The sequence below is a fragment of the Haliotis rufescens genome, unplaced genomic scaffold, assembly GCF_023055435.1.
Source record: "Haliotis rufescens isolate VD_foot unplaced genomic scaffold, xgHalRufe1.0.p SCAF_6, whole genome shotgun sequence".
NCBI classification, from domain to species: domain Eukaryota; kingdom Metazoa; phylum Mollusca; class Gastropoda; order Lepetellida; family Haliotidae; genus Haliotis; species Haliotis rufescens.
In genome coordinates this window covers 7,021,904-7,035,164 of record NW_025964334.1, presented here as the reverse complement: position 1 = coordinate 7,035,164, position 13,261 = coordinate 7,021,904, and the positions used below count along the sequence as shown (strand labels likewise).

At 41.7% G+C, this 13,261-nt stretch overlaps 1 protein-coding gene across 1 annotated transcript; it reads left to right on the top strand.

Moving 5' to 3' along the window:
• The first annotated feature begins 2,224 nt into the window (after positions 1 to 2,224).
• Positions 2,225 to 8,920, top strand: LOC124143985. The gene is made up of 2 exons (XM_046513191.2): positions 2,225 to 2,390; positions 3,670 to 8,920. Exon 2 carries the CDS (start codon positions 3,788 to 3,790, stop codon positions 5,606 to 5,608), a length of 1,821 nt encoding a protein of 606 aa, XP_046369147.2. The 5' UTR covers positions 2,225 to 2,390; positions 3,670 to 3,787; the 3' UTR covers positions 5,609 to 8,920.
• The last annotated feature ends 4,341 nt before the right edge of the window (positions 8,921 to 13,261 follow it).

Genomic DNA, 13,261 nt, shown 5'->3' with positions numbered 1-13,261 from the left:
TGCCTCGACAGAATACAATACAAAGCTCGAATGTTAACCCCAGACCGGACAAAAACACCCCAGATGACGCCCCAGCTCGGAAGAATCCCTCACTAAAGCCATTTGGGATATTACTGCATTAACTCATCTGAAGTCACTATTGGGATGACATTCAGGCACCAGAAAGTCACTACAAAGGGTTACACCCTCCCTGGACTTTAAAAACTCCCAAAGTCAACACTGCTTTAACATCAGAAGTCACTAAAAACGAAAAGCCAACCTTACTATGAACAGTAGCTATCACTAAAATTCAAACTAACTGGGACAGCTGGGCCCATATACACACTGATGGATCCAGGAAATCCTCAACAACAGTGTTGGTTACGGGATCCATATCCGTAGCTCCAAACCCCAAGCACATTCGGTTCGCCTACCTGATGGTCAGACAGTATTCACTGCTGAATTAGAGGCAATTCATCATGTACTCAAAGTCACACCGGAACTACCGGAAACAAAGGCAGTCGTCCTATCAGATCCGCACGCACGCACACACACACACACACACACACACACACACATTGACGTCCAATGCTATGACGTCAACAGTTATGCGCTCACTAATTCACTCAGGCAACTCGTGAACTTTCTATGGTATTTGACCTCGCTTTCGCTCGGTCAGATAACCATAGAAAGTCCACTAGTGTCGTAAAAATGGTATCTAACGTGAATGAGTGTAGTATTCTATATATACCGCACGCTGTCCAGCAGATGGCCATACACCGTCCTCTACACATTGTTGTTCCAGGGGTAATAAGTTAAGATCTTGTTTAACAGGCAGAAGCTTAGGCATTCAACCAAAATCCAGTTGACATTGTAAAATATTGAAATTAGGTTTAAAAGAAGAGTTACGGTTTTGACAATTTTAAATCCATTTCCTTTCAGCCATGTTGTTGACAAACACCAGTGTTGGTGCCCACTGTTTGATTCCTGAGAGGGGCGGTCGGGTAGCCTAGTGGTTAAAGCGTTCGCTCGTCACGCCGAAGACCCGGGTTCGATTCCCAACATGGGTACAATGTGTGAAGCCCATTTCTGGTGTCCCCCGCCGTGATATTGCTGGAATATTGCTAAAAGCGGCGTAAAACCATACTCACTCACTCACTCATTCCTGAGATATGGAGCTGGCTGTTAGTGTGTACCAATTCATAACGTACACCAGAGACCATATCCGTATATGGTCTCTGCGTACACCCTCAAAGTATGCTGTCCACAGTGAACTGAGAATGTGCTCCTGGAATATCTACAAAGCTGCTCTGTTTTATGTTACTGCCCTCTTTAAAAGGGTCAAAGTACTCTTACCTGAATACATAGTTCAACGTCTATTTATAACCCGCCAACATTTCCCCTCACAGTGGTATACGTTAGTCTGTCTTACAGACCCTGATACAAATATATATCAAATACAGCCCATGCAAGTCTATAATGTTTGGCAAGTCTAGATCACTGCAGTATCAGTATCTGAAAATGAAGAGAGTCACTGGGCTCCTTTTTATTATATTTTTATTAAGATAACTAAACAACTGTTTTTTTATGTACGATATGTTCATTTCAGAGACTAGATTTTAATCTTTGGTATACGTGTGTAGAGCCCTTTATCCTACAACTTCATGAGTGGGCGGAGCTTATGTGACCACGTGACACTTGTCTCTTACGCCCGGCAGGTCACAACATACGTGTGTGCAGGTTCATTGCGTCTATTCACAAAGTTTAACTTATGCAATTAATGTTCAATTTTATTTCGGTCCATTTATCCGTGACTTTTCATGTGAAACGTTCAAATATGTCCATCCAATCCGTTTGAAGCCTAAGGATACTAATAAGGCAACTAAATCACCACATACGACAGCGAATACTCCAGTGGGGACCCCTCAAGTCGTAGAAGAGTTGATTAAATTTGACTTGGTGGATCGCGTGTCATCGTGACCCGACAGAAGGGGGCGTTATTCAGTCACATTAAACTAAAATTGTTTCTCCCATTCGATACCTCGTTATGTCACGATCTAAACACCGATAGTCGCGTGTGATAAATAACGGAAATATTTCGGAAAGTGTCCAAGAATTGTTTTAATCAAAAAAAGGGTTTCTGTCAAAACATAATGCATAACACAATCTCCCAGGAGTCAGGTTTGAATCATGTCTATTTATATGCACAGGTACTGTCTCGGTAATCTATTGACCTACCAAACCCTGATACCAGTGTCAACCGTGTCTCGCAAAACATAATGCACAGCAAGGAAGGAGTCAGGTTTTGAATTACGTCTGTTCATTTCCAAAGTGTAAACACTATCCCTGTGGAATACCCACAACACCGGATCACATATACCGTGGGGTCATGCACACGTGGATTTACAATAGTGAGTAACCACATTACGAACGAAGCAAAGATGCATACATAGACGGACCAATGCGTATACACGTGCTATGCAGAAGTGGAAGATTTGTGGAATTCTAAGTGTCATGAAGTGACTCCTAAGACAAGAGACTTTGTTAGAAATATGCCAAAAATATCACATAGGATGCGATGGTCATGTGACTGTTAACCTGCGAGCGCCTCATAAGGCAGTTTGGTCTGTATACTGCCCATTGGGCTGAGTGAGTGAGTGAGTGAGTTTGGTTTAACGCCGCTTTTAGCAATATTCCAGCAATATCACGGCGGGGGACACCAGAAATGGGCTTCACACATATTGTACCCATGTCGGGAATCGAACCCGGGTCTTCGGCGTGACGAGCGAACGCTTTAACCACTAGGCTACCCGACCGCCCCCCATTTGGCTGAGAATGATATATGAATGCTATGTTTAGTGCCGTCCTATCTCAGTGAATGCTATGTTTAGTGCCGTCCTATCTCAGTGAATGCTATGTTTAGTGTCGTCCTATCTCAGTGAATGATATGTTTAGTGTCGTCCTATCTCAGTGAATGCTATGTTTAGTGTCGTCCTATTTCAGTGAATGCTATGTTTAGTGTCGTCCTATCTCAGTGAATGCTATGTTTAGTGTCGTCCTATCTCAGTGAGTGCTATGTTGTGTGTCGTCCTATCTCAGTGAATGATATGTTTAGTGTCGTCCTATCTCAGTGAATGCTATGTTTAGTGTCGTCCTATTTCAGTGAATGCTATGTTTAGTGTCGTCCTATCTCAGTGAATGATATGTTTAGTGTCGTCCTATCTCAGTGAATGCTATGTTTAGTGTCGTCCTATTTCAGTGAATGCTATGTTTAGTGTCGTCCTATTTCAGTGAATGCTATGTTTAGTGCCGTCCTATCTCAGTGAGTGCTATGTTGTGTGTCGTCCTATCTCAGTGAATGCTATGTTTAGTGTCGTCCTAACCCAGTGAATGCTATGTTTAGTGTCGTCCTATCTCAGTGAGTGCTATGTTGTGTGTCGTCCTATCTCAGTGAATGCTATGTTTAGTGTCGTCCTAACCCAGTGAATGCTATGTTTAGTGTCGTCCTATCTCAGTGAGTGCTATGTTGTGTGTCGTCCTATATCAGTGAATGCTATGTTGTGTGTCGTCCTATCTCAGCGTTCGAGAAGTCGGCCATCGCCTGTGTACTCGTCTAGGTAGACAGGCACTCTGTCAAAACCCTGTTTCATGTTCAGAAGTTTTAAATTATGTGTTCTGTTGTCCTTTCAGAATACAGCGAGAAGAACACCAGTACGAGATGAAAACTCCGATCACAACAACGTGATGAAAATGTGTTTCAGCTAAGCGAAGTGGATCGTCAACTTTCAGTTCGTTCAATCTGACTAAGATGGATGTCATGAAATGGATTAGGATGACCAATCTGTACATGTGTGCACTGCTGTTGGTGGTTTATAGCCTAGTCCACAATGTTGACTGTGACATAATCTGTCTTGTCGATATTAGACCGATACTTTTCCTGGTCATCCATATAAAAAACCTTGTCTGCCGTCTGGGTATCAACGCATATGTCCGCATATACAACAGAGCAACGATTTCGATATATCTCCTCACTTTCCATTTGCTTCTTGTTGTTTGTTCTTTACTTTGGTTGTACATCATGCCCAGAGTTATATCAGTCCTGGACCATCATATTGTAGAATCACCTCATCAGCGATTTTTCTTTTTTAATCATACAAAATACACTGCACGTCATGATGACTTCACTAAGTTTATATACACTTTGAGGGGATTCCAAGGTGAGGACACGGAAATGACATGCCAGTACCCATTTAATGGTGGACAGCCTTTGTGGCTATTAGATGGAGAACAACTGGTGAACTCCCGGCGCTATGACATATTTTGGCGAAACAGTACAGAATACAGAACACGTGTTTTGAGAATACGTCTCCTTACACACAGAGACTTTGGTACATATTCACTTGTTGTAAATCATTGGAATAAAACAGCAGAGGATCTTGTGCGAAGGGGGGAGGTGCAGCTTCGAAACAAGTTTACTCTGTATTCTGCTGTATGTGAATATATACTTATAGAAGATTTGCCACAGGTGGAAACAATTATGGTACCTCATGGTGGAATTTTCAAAGTAAGATTTTCTTATAGTTCCTCCTCCGAATATATATATGTTGACAAGGCTATAAATGGGAAGCCACTGGAACTAGTTTGTGATGAGGACCAAGGTTCGTGGCTGATGTATATATATATTACGTATATCCTTGGACAAAAAGAATTGACATATTTTAGTTCTACAGAAATCCCTCTGAATACAGCATTGTTTTCCCACAATGTATTATTTTCCCATTCTGGGATCCATATGTGTCCCAAGGCATTTGGAAATCTGTCAGTGTCATATTTCCGGAGAATATTCAATCTTAAAAAAAGAAGATTTGAGCTGATAGAAATAGAGGATGCCCAGTCTTATATCATAGCGCCTTCGCGATCACCATTTCTGGACTTGATAATTGATGTTTTAGGTTGGGCTAAACCTACGGCTGGCTATACTACGATGAATGAATATACACTTCAGGAGATGTCCCTGTACAATCGTGCTATTGAATTATATGTGTTCATTTTCTTGGGTTTTTTTTGCCTCATACTGGTTTTCCTCATTGTGTTTTGTGCTGGGCTTATCGTTATCACTTTGTGCTTTCTTAAACGTCAGAGATCACGACAATCACGTAGATATAATCAAACATGTACATATATTGTGTGCTGTGAAGAGGACACCCGGTGGTCTGTAGGGATAATTGATTCAGTGATCACAGAGAAAGGTGATACTACCTACATACACAACAGGGACACCCACCCTGGTCAGACAGAACTGGGAGGCATCGGGGCAGGGATGAGGAAGTGTCCGACGTTTGTCATCGTGGTGTCAGAGTTTGCTGTGGAGGACCCGATGTGGCAGCACCAGGTGGACGTCATTCTGTACAGGCTTGTGAGGAGAGAAGTACCAGTCTACAATGTTCTGTTTGTGAGACTTGATGGTGCTCGTTACCCAGCAGCGGCGGATGTGATTCATGGGCGGAACGTAACAATCATTGACTGGGAGGAAAGGAGCATGCAGGAGCAGTATGTTCAGGCTAGGTGTGATGAAGTCAGGTGTTGGGTATTGGCATCTGATCCTAACCTGTATTTGACCAATGGTTAACCAGCTATCTGACGGCTGAATCGGATAATGTTTCTGACATTTCACATTTCACAAATGTACATACTAGGCCGTATTGCGATACGTATCACAGTAGGTAGAAAGTTGCCGCGTCGTGAAGACAAAGGGAACAATACCCAAGAACAATAGTGAACAATAGAAGTAGGTCAACCCTCAACCCTCACCCAACTTTCATGACCTTGAAAGGAACAATAGAAGTAGATCAACCCTCATCCCTCATGGCCTTGTACCCGATGACCTTGACCTTGTACCAAGGTGAACTGAGCATCTTCTTGTATGTCGCAACACCAAGTGAATGAATAGAACAGCTATTGCTTTTGTTCGTCAATGTATCTGTATATAACAGACAACCAATCATTAAAATAGTAAACTTTGCAAGTCGAACATTCATGTTCACTAGTTATTACAGTAATGTCTGTATCATCCACTTTAGAACAGAAACACACTATCCCAGTTCGACTGCTGTGCTTTAGCAAAAAAAAACATTCCACCCTGTCCAAAACTGAAACCTTCCTTCTCTTTTGTCAGGTAGTTCGGCAAAAAAGTCTAGCCTCGCCTCTGGTAGTGAACTCATCTTCTTTTTTAATCATAATCGCACCCTCTCTTTTACCAATCACACCTACAATGTTAATATACTATTTTTAAAAAGTAGGGGATATTTCATTTTGCGATCATACTTGTAACAAATGCAAATGAATACGAGACAAAGTAATATAGATCCTTACAGAGGAAACATTTCCAGTGAAATTCGGCCCCCAAACACAACAATGGCAACCCCAGGATCTGCACGTGATGCTAGTGATGATCATGGGGGTTGAACACCAGATTTTCACGACTTTGAATTTGAAGGTTATACCCATTGTGGAAGGAAATTTGAATGTGGAAACATCAGTTTAATTGTTTTGGAACTCAGTTACCAAAAGGGTGACATGCGCCGACTTACACAAAATGAAAGGTTACGTGCCCTTGGCATGCTACAGGTTGGCACAACACAGACCGTTGTGGCACGGACGATGAACGTTTCACAGTCTGTCATTAGCAGATTATGGTCCAGATATCGTGCTACACATTCTGTTAACGATAGACGACGCTCGGGTCGACCAAGGGCGACAACTCATGCACAGGATCGATTTATCCGTACTTTAGCCTTGAGATAACGGCTAGTCAGATTAGAGCTCGACTACAAGCAGACACTGGTGTGAGAGTGAGTGCCCAGACGATCAGAAATCGACTGCACAGAGGTCATTTACACGCCCGACGTCCTCGCGTCATTCCATGTTTGAGAGATCATCACATTAGGGCAAGACGCCGTTGGTGTCGGGATCGTCAACACTGGGATAATCGACGTTGGAACAATGTAATGTTTTCAGATGAGTCGAGGTTCACTGTGGACTTCCTGGACAGGCGTAGGAGGGTGTGGCGTCGACGAAACGAACGTTTCCATGATGTTAACGTCATTAGACATGGTCAATTTTGGGGTGGATCTGTAATGGTGTGGGGAGGCATCACTGCTGCTGGAAGAACGGACTTACATGTTGTTGCCGGACGTGTCACAGGCTAGTACTACCGGGACAACATCTTGGCAGCCCATGTTGTGCCGTTTGCACGTCGTCATGGCCGCCGTTTCATCTTCCAGGATGACAATGCAAGATGTCACAGGGCCAGGATTGTTTCAGATTACCTCCAACAGCAGCATATCACCACATTACCATGGCCAGCGCTGAGTCCGGACCTGCCCCCCATCGAGCATGTCTGGGACATGTTTGGACAGCAGTTACGTCAGCGTCAACAACGTCCTACCACTGTCCAAGAACTTGGTGCTGCGTTGCAACAGGAGTGGAATAACCTTGACCAAAATGACGTGGGACGCCTCGTAAGGAGTATGCCACGTCGTATCCGTGCCTGTCTAGCCAACAGAGGGGGGTTTACCCGTTATTGACTTTGCTTTCATGTCATGGCAACTTTGCTGTTTGACCCTGGGTTTGGTTTTGCCCTTAGTATGGAAAATCTGTGCTTCACCGGCAGTACCAAAGGTGTGGAATAAATTGACAAATGTTCCCTTAATGTCCTTTCGTCATTTGTTTCCTCTTTGGGTTCACAATTTCCGTGTCATATATCTTGTAAATCCAATATCCCCTACTTTTTTTAATAATATATATAGTCGCTCTCCAGAGACCACTTCCCATGCTCTATCCACGGATCATCTGTACTTTTCAATCCCTTCAGGTGAATCTTGCATTTAACACAGACACAGGTGTCTCCTCTGTTTTCACAGACACAGGTGTCTCCTGTGTTTTCATAGGTAAACCCTGCATGAGCCATGTATTTAGCTTTTTGTTTCATCTGTAAAGGCCAGTTCGGTGTAAAACTAGACAACCGTGTTTCACATTTGCTCCAATCTGTTTCAGGTGTTCGTGATTTGAAACCCACGCTGTCTGTGTAAAGATCCATCTTTTCTATGTGTTGTCTTATTCCTACTATCTGCGCAAAAATGGTACAAACTTTTAAACTCAGGCTTCTTAAATTACTAACTTCAAGTTACTTTATGAAATGACATGTCTTAGACCAATCGCTGTAAATGTTATTTCTAGTTTGAATGCATAACTACCAAATCAGATTTTATGATTCAAATGTTCTATCCATTATTCAATCATATTTCATGTTTCATATAGTTATGAAGATTGGTTTTTCCATCCCTTATACTGCACTCGACATTAAGATTCACTCACTATCGGTCGTTCCACATTGACTACACCACCTATCCCCGCAAACACGGCCACACAGTCTCCCGAGCGGTTCGTATTTTTCTATACAATGTTCTCTCCTTTCAGTCAGCATTATCTTACAAGCTGATGATATGTCATTTAAACGTGCTGACAGCACAGCAAATTTTAAACTGTTCAATCCCCCTTGAACAGAAAACACTTGGAAAACGTGTTAGACATTCTCAGCTACATTCTGGTGGAAATGAATTGATTATTTTGAATCATGAAGAACATGTTAAATTTCTACACATGGAAAAACGTTCATCGTACCGACGATCTTCTCAATGAAACTGTGATGACGCAGTCATCTGAATGGTTTCAAGACCGCCAACAATGTATTGAAGACGCAAAAACAAAATATCATGACGAAGGCAAGTCGACTAAACGCATTATTATCTAGAAAATACGGCCACTTCCTATCGTAGTTGGGGGGCACGGGTGGCCCAGTCGTCTAAGGCGCCGCGATTCGCTGCGCAGAGTTGCGTCCCTTAGGCACGCCAGAAACCTATGATTGTGGGTTCGAATCCCGGTTCGCCCCAATTATGTTTCTAGGTTTGTCAGCACCATACCCGTGCTCGTGGGTTTCACCGAAGTGGTAAACGTCTTAGACCTGCATCTCTTCGGGCTCTCCTCCCACATTAAGCTGACACGCCGTGGTATAACTGGAATACTGTTAAAAGCGGCGTTAAACCCAACTCACTCACTCACTATCGTAGTTGATGAAGTACAGTCTGTACATTATATTCAGTATATTGAATCCTTACTCACCTTATGTTATACCTTAGAACTTACAAAAGTTATTAAACGACTTTCAAACGAATTCTGTTTCGCTTGCATGTTTGAAGAGGAAAATGAACATATTCATACATGTCACAACATGTCGGAAGAGGAGAAGGTCAACCAGTATTTCAAAATGGGGTTTTCTGAGTTGAATGATGATCGTGTTATTGAAAACTGGATTCATCTCATTCACGATGACCCTTGTGTAAGTTGCGTGTCACCATTTATTTTATGTCAATATCAGTGTAAGGATTATCGTGATGCGAGTTTCAAGACAACCCAGTGGATCAACGAACTGAAACAGCGTGTTAAGAAAATGTTGCACTTTGAAAGACGTTTTTTGTATGTTTAAAGAATGTACAAAACAATGATAAACATTATCACATTGTACCTTATAAAACTGTTTGTTGTGAACATTGTATGCACTTAAATTGCTTGTATTAAATTTACCAGTATCACATATTCCTTTGTGTTTGTTCACACACATATATGTATGTACAGTAAACTACGGTTATAACGAACTCAAAGGGACCACTAATTTTAGTTCGTTATAACCGTAGTTCGTTATAAGCATATATACAGCATAACTAAAGAAAATAGTCGGGACCAAAAAGTAAGTTCGTTATATCCGTCAGTTCGTTATAAGCGAGTTCGTTATAAACGTAGTTTACTGTATATATATATATTGCAAGAAATGTTTCACGTTCCCTCAGTTGAATTATGTCTACTCTTCAGCAAGCACCTTTAAACGCGACTGAGAAGAAAACACTAGAAAATTATTATTTCAATCCACGCAAACCTGGCGCTTTTTATGGACCAACAAAATTTCAAAAGTCGTTGAAAAGAAGTACTGAAAGACATTTCGAACTCGGTAAAGTGAAACAGTTTCTCCGAGATCAAGATGCATACAACTTACATAAGCCAGTCAACTACAGATTTAATCGACTGAAAGTGAGAGTGAATTTTATAAATCATCAATTTGACCTAGATTTAACAGATCTGTCGCGTTTCACGAAGCAAAGAGACTCAGTCAAATTTATTCTCACGTGCGTCGACATATTATCTAGGTACGCATGCGCAGTACCTCTTCTCAATAAAAAGCCAGACACTGTTGTGGAGGCTTTCAAAGTCATCTTAAAAGAAGGTCGCGTTCCTAAGAATATACGCGTAGATGGTGGGAGTGAATTCAAGGGTGCCTTTAAAGTTTTTATTGAAAAGCACAATATAAAACTTATCGTCACACATAATGAAAACATAAAAAGCAATTATGTGGAACGTTTCAATAGAACGTTGAAATCGCTGTTAACACGCTACATGACACACAGCAACACAAAGCGATACATTGATGTGTTACAAGACCTTGTCTGTAATTACAATCACACGCTGCACTCATCTCTACCTGATCTATCGCAAGCACAAGTGAACAAAGCCAACGAGATCAAGGTATGGCGATATCTTTATGTGAAACCAATGTTAACCTTCTTAAAAACAAACAAAAGATTGCAAAAATTTCTATATAATGTTGGTGACATGGTTCGCATCTCATAGCTTAGAAAGCCTTTCAGTAAAGAACTTGACGTTCGCTGGACTCAGGAATTGTTTAGAATAGCTAATCGCACACGTAGACAAGGCATACCTATTTATCGTGTAAAAGACTTTTATGGGGAAGTAGTGAAAGGAAGTTTTTATTCTTATGAACTGCAATAAGTAAATAAAGACGCGGACATCGAGTGTAAAGTGGAGAATGTCCTTAAGAAAAAGCATGTGAGGGGAAAATCTACTATTTGGTTCGTTGGTTGGATTGGCCTTGTTCTTTCGATTCATATGTTAAAGAAAGCGGTTTGAAAGACGTGTAAATAGTAAATGGAGAAATATCTGTTTCTTAAGAGCTCAGACTCTAAAATGTCATATTTCCCAGAAAACACGCCATATCACTTCAGAGTAAAATTAAATCAGAGGTTAACGTTTGAGGGTTTTTGTTGCTTTAGTTGAACTCAATTTCGGAAAGACAGATCTTAAGGACATGAACGACTCCTATGTTGATATTCTGTGCAACATATGCGATAGCTCTGTGGTAGGTGAAAGACAGAGCACATTGTTGAGACGTGTTGATTTAAGAAATGGACCCAGTAACTTGTTCGCTAAACCCTTTTACATTCCTGTCTCTGTGAAGGAGACGCCAAATGTAGAATTACATATAAGAGCTAGTAATGGAACAACTGAATCATTTATTAAAGAAGAGACGCATGCGACACTACTCTTACGTCAGTATCCCTCCTTAGACTGAACATTTTATCATGGAGCACTTACCCGTTTATGTACCTGACTATTCTTAATGGAAACAGTACTTTGAGAAACACATTGTAGGAGCAGTGACAAATGTCACTGGGGGTAAAACTAAGAAGATGAATTACATTATTTCTTCAAATAACGTGTCAAATGACAAACGTAAGGAAGCCACTAAAGTTACACTACGAGTGTCATCTGAATCGCAGAGCGAAGTTGAGTGAGCAGGTGCGAAAGAAAAACGCATCAAGGCTATAAAACGCAAAGCAGGTGAGAAGATTGTCACATCCAAGAAAATACGTCGCACTGCAAACATACCTTCAAGAACTGCTAAAGTTCTAAAAAGCACACCTGTTGACGAAGAAGATATCTTTAGTTTAAAAAACAAGCAAAAACACTATGTCAGTGTTAAATGACAAGGACTTCAAAGAACTTGTGCACGACTAGCCTCTCGCTATTCAATCTGCCCCCTTATCAGACCAGTATATTTCAACATTATTTTGTCAACATTCGCCCACTGAGTCAAATCAACGATTCTTCACCAGTGGAGGTTCAGGTAACGAATTCAGGAAGTGATTACATTGATCTGAAACGCTCACGCTTGCATCTGAAGTTGAAAGTCACTCATGCAGACGGCTCGGCGCTAGCTAAAGACGAGCACGTGGCACCTGTTAACTTGTTTATGCAAGCCTTATGGTCTCAGGTGACAGTCTACCTGCAAGGACAACTTGTATCATCGACAAACAACCACTATGCTTACAACAGCATGATGAAGACTCTACTCTACTACGGAATGGATGCGAAGAGATCGCAGCTGCGATCGCAGTTGGTTTACAAGGATGCAGGGGAGACCAATGCCGACATTGAAAGCAAGAACTAATACAGGATTATCAATGCGTGGAAACTTTATTGCAACAAGCAAGAGTCTGACTCTTTCCGGTCCCATCTACGAGGATGTGTTCAACATGAATCGTCACCTAGTTAACGGTGTCGACATGAACCTAAAATTTTACAGAACATCACCTTCCTTCAGGTTAATGAGTGGAAAGAGCGGTCCGTCCTACAATAATGAACTCCTAGATGCCTATCTAAAAGTCTGTAAACTGTAAAGTCTGTAAGGTGAACTCAGCTTTGATTTTGACTCACAACAATCTGCTCTCTATCCTTACATTAAAACAGAGGTGAAGGTGACTAGCATTCCATCGACCCAGCTGAGTCACAGCATAGACAACGTGTCTAGTTACGTAGCCAATCGTTACGTTGTAGGTTTTGTCGATAGTGACAGTCTCAATGGGAGCTATACGGGGAACTGTTTCAATTTTCAATCATCAATGATAAAAACTGTGAGCCTTTTTGTGGATGGTGTCAGTGTTCCTGGAAGACCAGTCGAGACAGACGACATAGGGGCCTACGTTAACCTGTTTGATGGAACAGACTCGTGGGGGAAGAATGTAGGAAATGATATTTCTAGAGGAGAATTCCGACTCGGAAATGCCCTGTTTGTATTCTCGTTAGAACCTGTCTTTCTTGAATCGGATTATCTCAACTTAGCAAGAAGTGGGAATGTAAGATTGGAGGTAGAGTTCACGTCAGCTCTCACCAAGACTCTCAGTTGCATTGTACTCAGTGAAAGAAACAGTATCATCGAAATTGACCAAGCACGAAACGTGTTTGTGAAATAAGGCTATGAACTCTTCACAGTTACTGTGCGCCATTCGGTGTGATCGCAGTTTAAGGACACATGTACTAGGTGCGTACGCCCCCGATACATTACCACACATATCACATACCAACAGAGAAGGGG

Coding starts and splice junctions, on each gene's coding strand:
- LOC124143985 (XM_046513191.2), top strand. CDS start 3,788: ATGGATGTCATGAAATGGATTAGGATGACCAATCTGTACATGTGTGCA.